Source organism: Felis catus, chromosome A3 (genome assembly GCF_018350175.1).
Source record: "Felis catus isolate Fca126 chromosome A3, F.catus_Fca126_mat1.0, whole genome shotgun sequence".
NCBI classification, from domain to species: Eukaryota; Metazoa; Chordata; class Mammalia; order Carnivora; family Felidae; genus Felis; species Felis catus.
The window spans coordinates 90,342,358-90,355,367 of NC_058370.1; the positions used below are offsets into that span (position 1 = coordinate 90,342,358).

The following is a 13,010-nucleotide window of genomic DNA, read 5'->3' on the forward strand; positions in this document are numbered from 1 at the left end:
TAAGAAGTTTGGAGGGGAAGGGAAAGAGAGCATTAAACTGAAGGAATAGCAAAACCAAAGGATTTTTTTTCTTTCCTTTTTTTCTTTCCTTTTTGGTAAGATTAAGGGGCCTTAACAGCAGTGTCCTAGAGGAGCAGCTTCATAGAGAAGAAATAAGAAAGTTTCTTGACACGAGAGAATTAGCTGGCACTCCATTCCGCCTCTGTAGCAGCTGGACAGAACTGTCCAAGGACGAGACCACTTTGGATAAAAGGACATTGCCTCTGAAACAAAGGAACTAGACGCGTCACCAATGACTCTTCAAAAGTTTCAGTTGTCTGTTGCCTTTAATTAATCTCTAAATAGAGAACATATTCTTCTATAATTATAATATGCAAATGTCTATGAACAAAATAGATAATTTTTTTGGCAAATGCCTAGGAAAGAATGGTGTCAGCCAAGTTCATCCAAGGTTTTAAGCAGCAGCATCTACACAGTCAGGATGTGGTCAGTGTTTGGGAACGGAGGTAAATATCCGCAATCCATGCATCCCTTTGATTTCTTCTTTTAGTGCCTAAGTAAGTAGAAAAGCATCACTGTTTGTTTTGCATTTGACATTGAATACATTAAGTCTCTGTGAGAATAGTTGCGTATAGCTCTGTGTTTGTAGGAGGCTTTGTCTAAACAGTTTTTACCTTTTTAAAAAAAGTTTTTTTATTTTTTTGAATATCCAATGAGGCTCAAAAATCAAAAGTTATAGAAGGCATACAGTGAAGTTTCCCCCACACCTGTCCTCCACACACCCCCCCCATTCCCACCTCCATCCCCAAATAGAGAACCCTTATTAATTTCTTGTGTGTCTTTGCAACGATTGAAAAATGCATGTTTAGGCTACTATGAATATATATCCACCCAGCTGCCTTTTAATAGCACAAATGGTAGCATTTCAAACACATTGTTCTATACTTCCCCTTCTCCACTAGCCACTAGAGATCTTAATTATGTACTGCTGGTAGACCTACCAATTTGCATTTAGGTGGCTATGCGCCTCTGGCCCAGCCCGATAGGTCCAGGGGCAACACGTGACCCGAACTGAACCAATCAGAATCTCTGCTGGGATTTTTCAGTGTGGAGCCAGTCTTTTGAGTCACTCTACTTGAACAACGTCAATTGGAGATGGCTGGGGGCCATGTTCTCCAACAAGAGAAAGCCTGGGGCACCTGGGTGGCTCAGTTGGCATCCGACTTCAGCTCAGGTCATGATCTTAGGGTCCATGAGTTTGATCCCCACCTTGGGCCATGGGCTGAGAGCTCGGACCCTGGAGCCTGCTTTGGATTCTGTGTCTCCCTCTTGCTCTCTGCCCCTCCCCTGCTCGCACTCTGTCTCTCTCAAAAATAAATAAACATTAAAAAAAAAGCAAGCAAGCAAGCAAGCAAGCCTGTCTCCAATAGGAGAAAATGAGGCCAACACACAGAAGCCAAAAGCTCAGAGGAGAGAGAGTACAAGCAGATGAACTTGTTTAAGACCCTGAATTTAGATATGTCAGAAACCAGATAAATTAATTACATGGGCCAATTAATTCCCTTTGTTTGCTTTTGCTAGTTTACACGAAAAAAATTCTTAACATGTGCAGTCAGGTTTATAGTCAGAAGGATCCTTAGAGAGAATCTGGTCCCATCCCTTTCTCTGATAAAAAAGAAATAGAATCTATCCCCTGTCAAAATTCAGCAAGCAAATAACAGAATTAGGACCTGAGCCCAATGTCCTGGCCACTCCTGGTTTCCCTGGGGCTCCTGGCCAGCCCTGATGCTGGAAGCTCATCTGTGCTGGGAGCCAATGAACTGCCCTACCACCTGTGCATTCACACACAACCCCCTCAGCTCTGCAGACAACAGAAATGTCCCCGGGGGAAAAAGCTTCCTGTGATCACTGGGGGAAGGGAACACAGACCCCTGGGTCACAAGCTCTCTGCTTTCTGTAGGCACAGAGTACCCCTTAAAGGCTGTCCCTGACCATATTTGGGCTGCAACCTGGGCCACAATTCTAAAAGCCTCCTTGGCTAGGCGAGGGCCCAGCCACATTTTCACATGGAAGGCCCTGACCCCTCATGTCCTGTGCACTTACCCCTCTGAATGCCTTCCACCAACTCTCTTGCAGGCTTCTAAGGACCTGTGACCTAGGTAGGTCACTGTATCTCCCAGCTACAGAGGGCCTTAGAGATCACCTGGGTCACATCACAGTTGAGGGAACTGAGTCCCTGGTAGGGAAGGGACCTGGCCAAAGCCCCACAGTTTGTAAAATGTAGTTTGGGTACACATTTCTCAGCACCTGCTATTGTGCTGGGCTCACAGATGAAAATGTTGTAGACAACAATGATGATAATGGTGATGGCCATTGATGTTTACCGAGGGCTTACTAGTAAGGTGTCAGACGGTATTCTCAGAGCTCTACGTGTGCTTTACCACTAATTTTCAAAACAGTCCTTTGAGGTAGGTACTACTACTCTCCCCAGTGACAGATTAAAAAACTGAGGCATAGGGAGGTTGAGTAAGTTGCTCAAGGTCACACAGCTAGAAAGCAGCAGAGCCCAGATGTGTAATGTGGGCAGACGGACTCCAGAACCTGCATCCTTGACCACTTGTAACAGTGGCTCCCGGCCGGGAGATGCACTCAAATGAACAGGGCCCCTAGGAGTGCAGGCTCACCAGGCAGCCTGAGGAGTTTTGGGGACAAAACCCAAAGTCTAACCGGTTGGAGATGATTTGGGTCACTGAGGTCCTCCCTGTCTTGTCTTGGCTCCAACCCCTGACATCATGTGAGACTAGAAGCACTTCTGGGGGAGCAAAGTAGTTGTTCCACCCCAGACTTCCCAGGCAGACCAGCAGCACACCATATGGTCACGGATGCCCACATCCGAGGGAAAGGCTGGGCTCCGTGAGGAACCCAAAGATGGATCCCAAAGGGAACAGCCTACAAAGGGCTGACAGGGCCAAGGGACAGACGGCAGGGATGTAAGTATCCAGGACACAATGCAGAAAATATTGGAGTCAGAGGATGCAAGGGCATTCGCTCCCTGCCACGCAGGTAGGGGAGGCAGCATTTGAGCCGGGTGCAGGAGGGGAGGAAGGGAGCCCAGGCAGGAGGTCTGATCTTGGCAAAGGTCCAGATGCAAAGACAGAACGGTAGGCAGGGGCCAGGGAGGGTTCATTCAGAGAAGGGTGGGGAAAGGCCTGGAATAGCAGTCTGGAACACCAGAACTTGATATACAAGGAGCCACCGAGGGATTCTTATGACCAGAGCTGTGCTGTACAGAAATTAAACCAGCTCACAATGTACAAGACCTTCCAGAATGATTCAAACACACCTGATGCAGGGGAGGGGGCAAGTTTACAGATATAGGCCCAGGGTCAAGGCTGGTATAGATTCCAAGTAAAAGAAGCATAGAGAATGAATAAACCGGGCCTGGGTCTGGTTAAATCTGATGTTCCAGACCCCTAACATTATGTCACTGGGTCTGGGACAGCTAGAGCAATTCTCAATCATGCCATGCCTCAATTTGCCCATCTGTAAAGCAGTCAAAAGAAGTGCTAAAAAAATCTTCAAATCTACAAAAACATCTATTTTTACAAAATACATTTAATATGTGTCAATAACAGTAAACACCTGCAGCATCATCCAAGGAAATATACAAGGAAACTATCGGGAGGCTTGTTTTCAATTCTGAGTAAAATTCCTATTTGCCCACAGTCTGATTCCAGGTAGTTCCAGATTATGTTTTGCTCAGGTCCTGAATGCTCTTTGCATGAGTGCGGCATTGTAGTATTTGTTCCTAGGACTAACAGTTAAATACCCTCCCCACTCGTCAGGCCCTCTCAAGATGCTGGAGATCAACGGCAAAGGAGCCTTGTTGCTTGTACTGACCTGATTTACCATCTGGTGCTGCTGGACAGTTCTCTTCTCCTTAAATTCTTCTGACTCGATCTGGATTTCATACATAGCCCCACAGCCTCCTGAAATAAACATGACTCAAAAGTGTTTCAATTATTAACTTACGGTAGCCACAGTCCCATATGTCCTTAGAGTACCGTACAGTCCAAAGAAGGTCTGAAATGTTATTGTTCAGCAGAAAGTTGCTAAGACTGTTAGGAAAACATCATGGCTTCTAACCTGACCACACCCTCCCCGCAGGCTGCCTTGATCCAAAACGTGCTGTTCCTTTTTCAAGGCAGTTGCACTGCCCAGGATGATTACTTGTGGGGTGCGAAAGATAAGGCACAAAGCGTGGAAAACCTAGGAAATGTAGGTTTGCCTTGCATTTCTTTTTAATAGGCCAATAATCCCCAGGGAAGAGGATGGGAGAGACCGAAGTTCAGTGTTCAACCTTCCTAAGCACCAGCAAAAAAGTATTTTTAAAAATGCAAAAAATACACGAAAGTTTGGCTTGAAAACTGTGTAATACTAACCAAAAGAAAAGAAAGGAGTGGAAGCATGAGAGAGACAGGGACTAATGGCAACATGCTGCCCGAGCAGGAAACAACATGGGCAGGAAGGAAAACGTCCCGTGCTGTTAACACCCGGCCGTTTTATGAGAAGTGCAATTTACTCAACGGGCTTTATGTGTACTAGGAGTCCAAGCTTTGGTTAACCTAGCTTCCCAGCCTTCCCCACTCTGTTCAGGGCTAGGCAGAGCCAGACTGAAGGTCAGGTTCCAGCTCTGCCTGACCTGGGCCTGGGGCAGGTATAGGACCGGTGACGTCAAGGCCTCGGCGATGCCCTGGGACACTGCAGAGAGCTCACCAACGGATCTTTGGATTGATTGATTTTTCTACACTTCTGAATAAAAACTATTTTCTAAACTTTCGCCCAATCCTTGCAGATGTTACGTTCTCAGAGAAGCCAGCGGCCTCACAGCAATGCTGGGCGGCAAAGACATGTCTGGGTGTGGGGAGACGCAGGTCCACGCCCACCTTACTACCTCCACTAGGCTGCTCCACAAGTGTCTGGAGAAAGGCCCCATCTTCCTTTTGTGCGCAAGTCGCCTCCCCAGCCTCCTCCTAACGCGCAGCCAGCCTGAACTTCTCAGGTGCCAGTGGCATCTGAGAAAGGGCCTGGCTGGGGCTGGTAACTGGGCTCAGGACAGAGTCTACCCGTGTCCTGGTGCTGGTTCCAGCTCTGCCACCTCCTCCCTGCGAGGGGCTGGGCGGGGTCTTTGGCCTTTCCGGGCTCGGCTCCTCGTGGGGAAAGTGAGGAAGTTATTGTCAAAAGGATAAAATCCTTCTGGGGTCCTCTCCAGACCTGATATGCTAGGGTGTCAGAAGAATGCAGAGAAATTAAAGTCATGTCCTTCTCAAAGTCAAATTAAAGACTGTGGACCTGAGGGGTGCCTGGGTGGCTCAGTTGATTAGGCATCTGACTCTCGATTTCGGCTCAGGTCACGATCTCACTGTTCATGAGTTCAAGCCCTGCATTGGGCTCTGCCCTGATGGTGCCAAGCCTGCTTGGGATTCTGCCTCTCTCTTTCTCTCCCTCCCCTGCTTGCTCTCTATCTCTGTCAAAATAAATAAAAATAAACTTAAAGAAAAAAAGACTGTGGACCGAAGTTCCAGGGTGACGGAGAGGGACCACATCTGAGCCGGGCCAGGCTGGCAACCAGGAGTCCTCCCAGCTGGGCCTTATCCCCTCACACAGTTTCCCTCTGACGCGTCCACAGCCCCACCTCCACCCCATCAGCTGGGAGAGCCAGAATTCCACCTCTCCAACAGCCACACATATTGAAAAGCCACTGACGACAAGTTCGCTCTGCCAAGCCCCCTGCCCTCTACCCCTCCAGAGGGCAAAATCCTACCAAACCCTGTGGGAAAGATGAGAGAAAATCTTGCCTGAAATGTCGGTGACCTTGATAGCTGTAGCTCGAGGAAACTTTTCTTTGAGAATTTGGGTTACTTTGAGCTCCCCCTCAGTCTGCGAGGCAAACATCCGCTGGGCGCAGTGGAGAAGAGGAAGCTGCCACACAACAAAGAAGTCATGGCTGAGCAAGATGATGCCACCCCCAGTCCGGCCCAGGCCACTATGCAGGCCCCACCCACCATTGCCCTGCCAGCCAGGGCCCCGGGCCCCCGCCAGCATGACCACGGGCTACATCAGAGGGGCTGCATGGTGTCAGATGTCCGCATAAGCTCCCCAGAACACAGAATAAACTTCTAGGGGAGTAAGTGGAGGTGGGGAGTGGAATTGTAAATAACTCGCTTTGACTCCAGAGACCAAACTCAATAGATACTAAACTCTTCATGATACTGCTGTGAGAGAGACACTGTCATGATTTCAGTTTTAGAGGTGAGGAAACTGAGGCACTAAGGAAAGAGTGCCACGGTTGGATCTATTAGATCCAGAGCCTGGAGAGGCCAGGCAGCAGGCCTCAGATGTGCCTCACTATGCCAGCATGCCACTGACCATGCACTGGTGAGACCAAATGCCACCTATCCCATAGGCCTGGTCAACATTCCACACCCTCCTGTGGGATGTGGCCTTGCTCACTAAGCCAACCACACTTTGTGACGCATACTAATTCTTACTGGAAAGAAGGAGCAGAATTCTATTAAGTGATCTGAAGGAAAAACATTTTTACATTATTTACTATTGGCAGCAACACTCTCCCTACCCCCCGGACGGCTACCATAGGGAGCCAGTGCATCTGATGCATCAGATGGGAACATGTCTCAACCCTAAGGGGAGAAGGAGCAAAAAGCCAGGTCTGCACCCCCTTGGCTGGGTTGAGTACATGCTGAAAGGGAGACTGAAAATACAGCATGGCGGCCAAAGTAACCGGCACAAAACAATGCCTTTTGAAGCTAGTCTGGAAAGGTGCCCAGATAAGAGGCATTACAAAGGGCCTGGGATTGGAGGGGGATGGCAGGTGGGATACGTGAGTGCTGTTCATCCAGTGCTGGTGCTGAAGGTGCCATCCCTTCACCTGTCAGTCCTGCCCACCCTCAGGCCTTTCCTGATGGCCCAGAGCAGGGTCCTGTGTTAGAGAATCTGGAAGCACCTTCCTTAAAATGACCTGTGCACTGGTTTTCATCAGCTCATTTCAAAGGCCAAGACTGAGTCTGTCCTGTTACTGCAGCCTTCCAAACCTGGGCCAGGGCAGGCTCTCAGGAGGACTTGGGTATGGATGGGAGGATGAATGAACAAACGGATTAGTGGAATGTGCACACCATTCAGGGCATGCCTACTCGCACCTGCAAAGAAGTCTCGATTCTAGCAGGCAGTTGAAATACAGGTCAGAAGAAAGATCTGGAGTGAGACTGAGTGGAGGGACAGAAACTTGGTGTTGCAGGCCAGGCTAAGGTTGGGGTGGAGGAAGGAACAGAGAGAAGGAGACTTTTCTGAGGACAGAGCCTTGGGGGGCAAAGGCAGAGGTGGCAGGCAGAACCAATAATCGCTAAGGGGTGTAGGTGGCTAGCATTGCTGATTTTTTGGGGATAAGTCTTTCCTCCATTTTAGCTAATCTGTGGTCAGCGGCCTTTAAACGAGCAATCTGATGAAATCCCTAGAATTCTGACTGTCCACGCTGAAAGTCACCAGCTTTTTATACTTGGTGGAGGCGGGTTCAAAGGCAGCAGGAGAGAAGGAATAGGAGAGCAAAGTGGATGAAGTGAGGAAAGAATCAGAAACGAGAAAACTATAGAGCGCGTAGTGAGTGCCCTCTGCTGGGCTTCTACTCCGGACAAGTAGGATTTTGGAGAGGATTAAGGTCACAGAGGCTGGGAGGACTTGCCCAAAGTCCAGACACCTCACACTCTCCGGCACCCACTCCAGGACTCCCGGCTGTGGCATAGCTGTGACTGCTTTGTCTCTGGCTCAGTACTCAACACCGCTCTCTCGGTGCCCACCGGATTACCATTGTTTATGTGTCTGTTCCCCTCGCCCCCAACCTCCACCGGCTCTCAAGCTCCGCCAGCGTGCGCCAGGGTCTGACATTTCTCCGAAAGCCGGCCGCCCGGATCCACTGTGTGACCGAAACAACTAGGAATGAATGAGAGAAAGGAAGGGGGGAGGCCCCAGGGTCCAGCGCCGCGATCTCCCTGAGCCCGTCCTCGAGCTCCGGCCCCGGACGGCCCTGCGGCCCCTCCGCAGCTCCCACCCGTGAAGAGCAGCCCGGCCCCGCCCGCGCTCACCCCGCGGATCCCGCGGAGCAGAGACGCTGTCGTGGCCGGGCTCCACGCCGCCATGCCCGGCCGACGCGGCCCGCCGCCGGAGGTCGCCGCGTCCCCTGAAAGGCGCGGAGCCCCGGACCGGGAGTCGCCGCCGCGGGCGACGCCGCCCCCTGCCGCCCGGAGGCCGCGAGCCGCCCCAGTCCGGCCCCGTGCGCGTCCCGGGGACACCTCCCCGGAACCAGCCGTTCGGCGCGCTCGCGCCCCTCCCCGGCCGGGTCCGCCCCGTGCTGCTCCAGCCTCCCGGGCCCGTTCCACCACCGACGGGCCCTTCTTGCCCAGCCTGGAGACGCCCGGTGTTCTCGACCCTCGGTTCTGAGCTGCCCTCACTCCTATGCCCCTCGCGCCCTAGGTGGGACACCTCCCTGTGTCCCCACCGCAACCTGGCTTCCAAACTGGGGAGTGTGGGTTTCTCCCTCCAGAACAGGGGGCCGTGGAGGGGTTTTAAGCAGGGGAGTCGTTTTTAGATTTGCGTTTTAGAAAGATCGCTCTGGGTCCGCGAAGAGGAGGGGCTGTAGGGGGCGGACTTTGGAAGCGAGGACAGAAATTCTGAGGCTACCGCGATGATCCAGGTGAGATTTGAGGTCTCAACGGGAGCTGGGGCAGCAGAGATGAAGGTCACTTGGGGAGGGAAGGGAATGGAGTGACTGGATTAGGCTGCGAGGGTGAGGAAGACGTCTGGCGTGGAGAGTGTAGTGGGTGGAGAAGGGCTAGGTTTGGGGTGAAGAGTGCGGACAAACACAGTTTTGAATTTGCCTGACTTCAAGGTGCCTGCAGGACACGGCCCTGCAGAGAAGTAGGCTGGAACCATAGACCGCGGGCTCCTGAGAATGTAGTGGAAGCTGTCTCCAGTGAGGATGGGTAAAATTATCCAGCAAACCTGCCCCACCTCTGGAGTAATTCAGACTGATGTCAAGGTCAAAATTCAACCAAGAGCTTTCTCTCTCTAGCAGTAATTGTTTGCAACATGTGGTCTGGTATACCCTGCAGGCTTTACTAGTTCTTTTTGCTATTGCCTTCTGGTCTATGCAATCAATCATGTTCAGCGTGGCACTTGGATGAGTTGGACGGACCTACAGTTGCTCTTTCAAGTGATCACCTAGATACGTACTTCAGTATTGAGTGTCTTCCATGCTTTGGGTCTCATAATTTCTCCTTTGGATTACTGTAATGACCTTTCTCACATTTTTTTGCTTGATTCCTTAAAAATCATGGTGGGTGGGATTAGGGATAATTTGCTAGTGTAATAAAAACTACCAAAACTATTTTTCCCAGCGGTGTGGTAGTGAACAAGCCTTTGCTCCTCAAACCTTGCGGTTCAAAGGAGGCCAAACTATCCCCAGCTCCGGGAGTAGCCATATGACCCAGATTTGGCCAATCAGACACGGATTTGTTTGGGTTGGTCACATGACCTGAGCCAGACCAGTGAGAGTTGGTGTACAGACTTGTCTGGAACTAAGAAATGGTCATTTACCACTGAGTTGCTAAACTGTTAAACAGCTGGCTGTCATCTTTGTAATCATGTGGGCAGTGCCCACTTTGGAAATGAAGTAGAGACAGTAGAGTCGGAGGGAGTCAAGCAGTGCCAGGAAGGAGCGCTGAAGTAATTTTAGTTGGCTTTGTCACTTGTAAGAGACCACGTTCAACTCACTGATTTCTATTTGAATTCCTCTTTCCTTTATTGAAAGTCAGTACTTTTGCTTATCTCCAACCTTCCTCTTCCTCATAATTTAACAATTGCTCACATTATATTTTGGACTGTCACTGCCCCAGCCAGTTTCCACCTGCTGTCAGGGTCCTCTGAAGTGCAAACCTGTCCATTATTTGCTGATCTCAAATCCTTCAGACTCTCTACCGCCTACTGGCAAAAACCCAAGGTCTTTTGGATGACTTAACCACTAACTGAAATCCACCCTGCAGTAATACTGGGTCGCTCGTACCTTTCTGTACAAGCCATGCTACATGTAAGCTTGGTTATGCCGTTACCCATCTTGGAAGCCAGTTCAAGCCTTGTCTTCTCCAGGGAGCCACCTCTGATTGCCACACAGTACACTTAAGGGCTCACAACTTGTGCATAACTTTTATTGCACATGTGGCCCTTGAGAACTATCAATTTCTGTAGGTGTCTGTTTTTCCAAATGATCCCTGAGCTCCATGACAGGATCTTGCTTTAGTCCTGTCAACCTGTCACCCAGCATGGCATGGGACAAAAAGTCCACGTGCTGATTACTGAACAGAGCTGACAGTGGCTTAGCCATTCTAGCTCCACAGTGTGAACTTGAACCATTTCAGGAACGGATTTGCAGAACCTCACAAATCTTGGGCTTCCAAATTAGTTCCAATTTAACATTTCAAGTATAACTTTTTAAGATAGAAGCAAATAAAAGGTCAGTTTTACTTTTACTATAAAGTATAACAGCTTTAGTCACAGGAAACGGGTGTATCCTTTCTGTGTCTTACTCTTTTTGCCCCGAACTTGAGATTCTCTAATCTTTACTTATATTGGTCCATAGTTACTCCCTGCTTTCATACTTCTAGTTACATCTGAGCTAACTGTAAAAAAACTCCTTCAGGAGGATCTCTCTGAATACATCTTTTTTACCTCATAGAGATGGTTTTAAATTGCAGTCACTTTGTTTTATAGAGCCTCCTAGCACTCATGAGCAAATAGAATTTTTACAGATGCACCCCAGAGAAACAGACTGGTCTCATTATGAACTAGCTATTTGAAGTCAGAGCATTTGTGCCACCATATGAAAAACAGTGAAAAATTCTTAGCATACCTCTAGTTACAACTCCCTTCCCCGGGTGGCTGTAAGGATTAAATAAGATAACCTGATGAAGGAGTCCCCTAAATAGGTAGGTTCCCCTAAAAAGTGGTACTCAAAATGCTCATCAGCCACGAGATAAAGAGCTTGGCCATAATTCTGAATCAATATTGTACTTCCTTCACGTAGCAAATACGCTACAAAAAATGTCAGTTGAGCTAAACAGTGTACCCAGACCCTTACATTCTAGTGAAAACTCCCTTATCTTTTCACAGAGCAGGAACAGAAAGTTCAGAGCAGGAGCCAGTCCACGCTTTCGGAACATCCAGCATCAATTTTACTATGAGCCCTAAACCTCCCAGTAAAATCCAGAAACTTCCCTAGCCTCTCTTGCAGCCAGGACAGATATATGTGACTGAAGATCTGCCAATCTGAGGCTTTTTTTTGTCGCCCATGTACATTTTTTATTAGGAAGACACACGAAAGGAAGATGGTTTTAGGCAAGGTCCTTTATTTTGGTCAGGGCTGTTGAATCTAGCTTTTGGGTCGTGCTGAGGCAGAGACTGACATCTAGTGGTCAGAAATAATGGTGTAGGCTATAGTGTCCATTCCAAGCCCTTTAGCAATGAGGCCCAAGGCATGATATAGACATTATTCTTGGCTGTGTAGCTTTGAAGCCCAACTCTGGCCCTCTCAAAGATTATTTGGGTTATTCTACTACTCATTTATAAAGTTTAAAACAGCTTTCCAACTTAGCCATTAGACACTCTTCCATTTTTGTGAGTGATTTTAATCCTACTACTGAACTATCAAAAAAAAAAAAAAAAATCCAAAACTGATTGATAGCTTCTCCATATCTCATACAAAATAGGAGTGTTAACCCATATTATTTAGCCACATTAACTTCCAAATTTTAACTCTAATCAAAAAATCAAAACAATTATAGCAGTGCTGTTTTGAATTAAAATTAGGCACCTGTAATTTGGACCTCTAAAAAGAACTCTAACAGTTCTCCTACAATAACAAAAACTGTCTGGAGTGGGCAGTGTCTTACAGATATGCTGAGCACTCAGCTCAAGTTCAGAAAATCAGCACTCCATTGCCTCCTCTTCCTTTTTCTCAATCTCACAACCAGGAATATGCAAAAGAGGTCCCAAGCTTGGGCTAGTTCAGGAGAAAGGAGACTACTAATTTCTTGTCTGGGATAGGTTTCAGCCACTGTAATGGTAGGCTTAGTTTGTTTCTTGGGGTGGGGCCCTGGTGTTACAGATATTTATTTAGGGACTTCCTTTTCCTCTAAGAGTTAAGGCAACAGTTTAGCTACTGAACGATAAGCAGAAGACAATCTCCCATAGAAGCAAAAATCTCAAGTTTCACATTTAAGTAGAAATGTGTGTTAAGACATACTTTAATCAGTCATTTCTTTCTTTTAATATATTTTATTCTGATGAAGTTACAAAAGTAGATACAAAATACTTTCTTTAAAAGTACAATTAACTGACTTAGAAAAATAGATAAAGCCCCTAAAGGTTTAAAAATACAACATAAATTTCCATGTAAAGAACATCCAAAAATATTTTAGATGGTAACCAAGACTAACTTATGCAAACTATTTTTGAAGTAGACCAAACATAGAACGTTCTATAAAAAACCTATATAGCATGCTGGTAATCCATTTGGATTTACAGAACACTTGTTTGGAATAGAATCTGAGAATGAGAGAAAACCCAAGTGAATTTCAATGCAGTTGCTTCAATAAAGTCACTGCTATCACATATAATATCATCCCCAAAAGCCTTTTATAGTCTGAAATACCAAAATCTAATGCAAACACACAAGGAAGACTGAGGGACAACTACTTTCCCTCTCTCACAGGATTCTACGATAGTAAAAACCAAATCCACTTACTGAACTGATTCCAGGAAGAAACAATGTCCCTCTTGAAGGTGCTCAGTGTTTGGGGTCTCAGCCAGCATTTCTCAGGCCAGAGTCGTGCCGCCAGGAGACAGCCTCCTGTAGCCAGGCGCTAACACCAGCACCCGGGCTGCTG

General features: G+C 47.9%; 1 protein-coding gene across 2 annotated transcripts; it reads right to left on the reverse strand.

The window, feature by feature from the left end:
- Nucleotides 1–307: 307 nt before the first annotated feature.
- On the reverse strand, nt 308–8,313 carry BOLA3 (bolA family member 3). 2 transcript variants are annotated; one of them, XM_023251779.2, is made up of 5 exons: nt 8,157–8,178; nt 7,880–7,987; nt 5,859–5,982; nt 3,901–3,989; nt 308–553 (listed from the first exon to the last, which is right to left on the reverse strand). In XM_023251779.2, the coding sequence occupies exons 2-5, from the start codon at nt 7,880–7,882 to the stop codon at nt 488–490; spliced, it is 282 nt and encodes a 93-aa protein (XP_023107547.1). In that variant the 5' UTR covers nt 7,883–7,987; nt 8,157–8,178; the 3' UTR covers nt 308–487. The 2 variants fall into 2 exon arrangements, with proteins under 2 accessions (XP_023107547.1, XP_023107546.1); XM_023251778.2 differs by lacking the exon at nt 7,880–7,987 and having other exon boundaries at nt 8,157–8,313.
- Nucleotides 8,314–13,010: the final 4,697 nt, after the last annotated feature.

Coding starts and splice junctions, on each gene's coding strand:
- BOLA3 (XM_023251778.2), bottom strand. CDS start 8,210: ATGGCGGCGTGGAGCCCGGCCACGACAGCGTCTCTGCTCCGCGGGATC. Junction 5,983..8,156: donor TGCTCCGCGGGATCCGCGGG/GTGAGCGCGGGC, acceptor GTTGTGTGGCAG/CTTCCTCTTCTCCACTGCGC. Junction 554..3,900: donor AGCACCAGATGGTAAATCAG/GTCAGTACAAGC, acceptor CTACTTACTTAG/GCACTAAAAGAAGAAATCAA.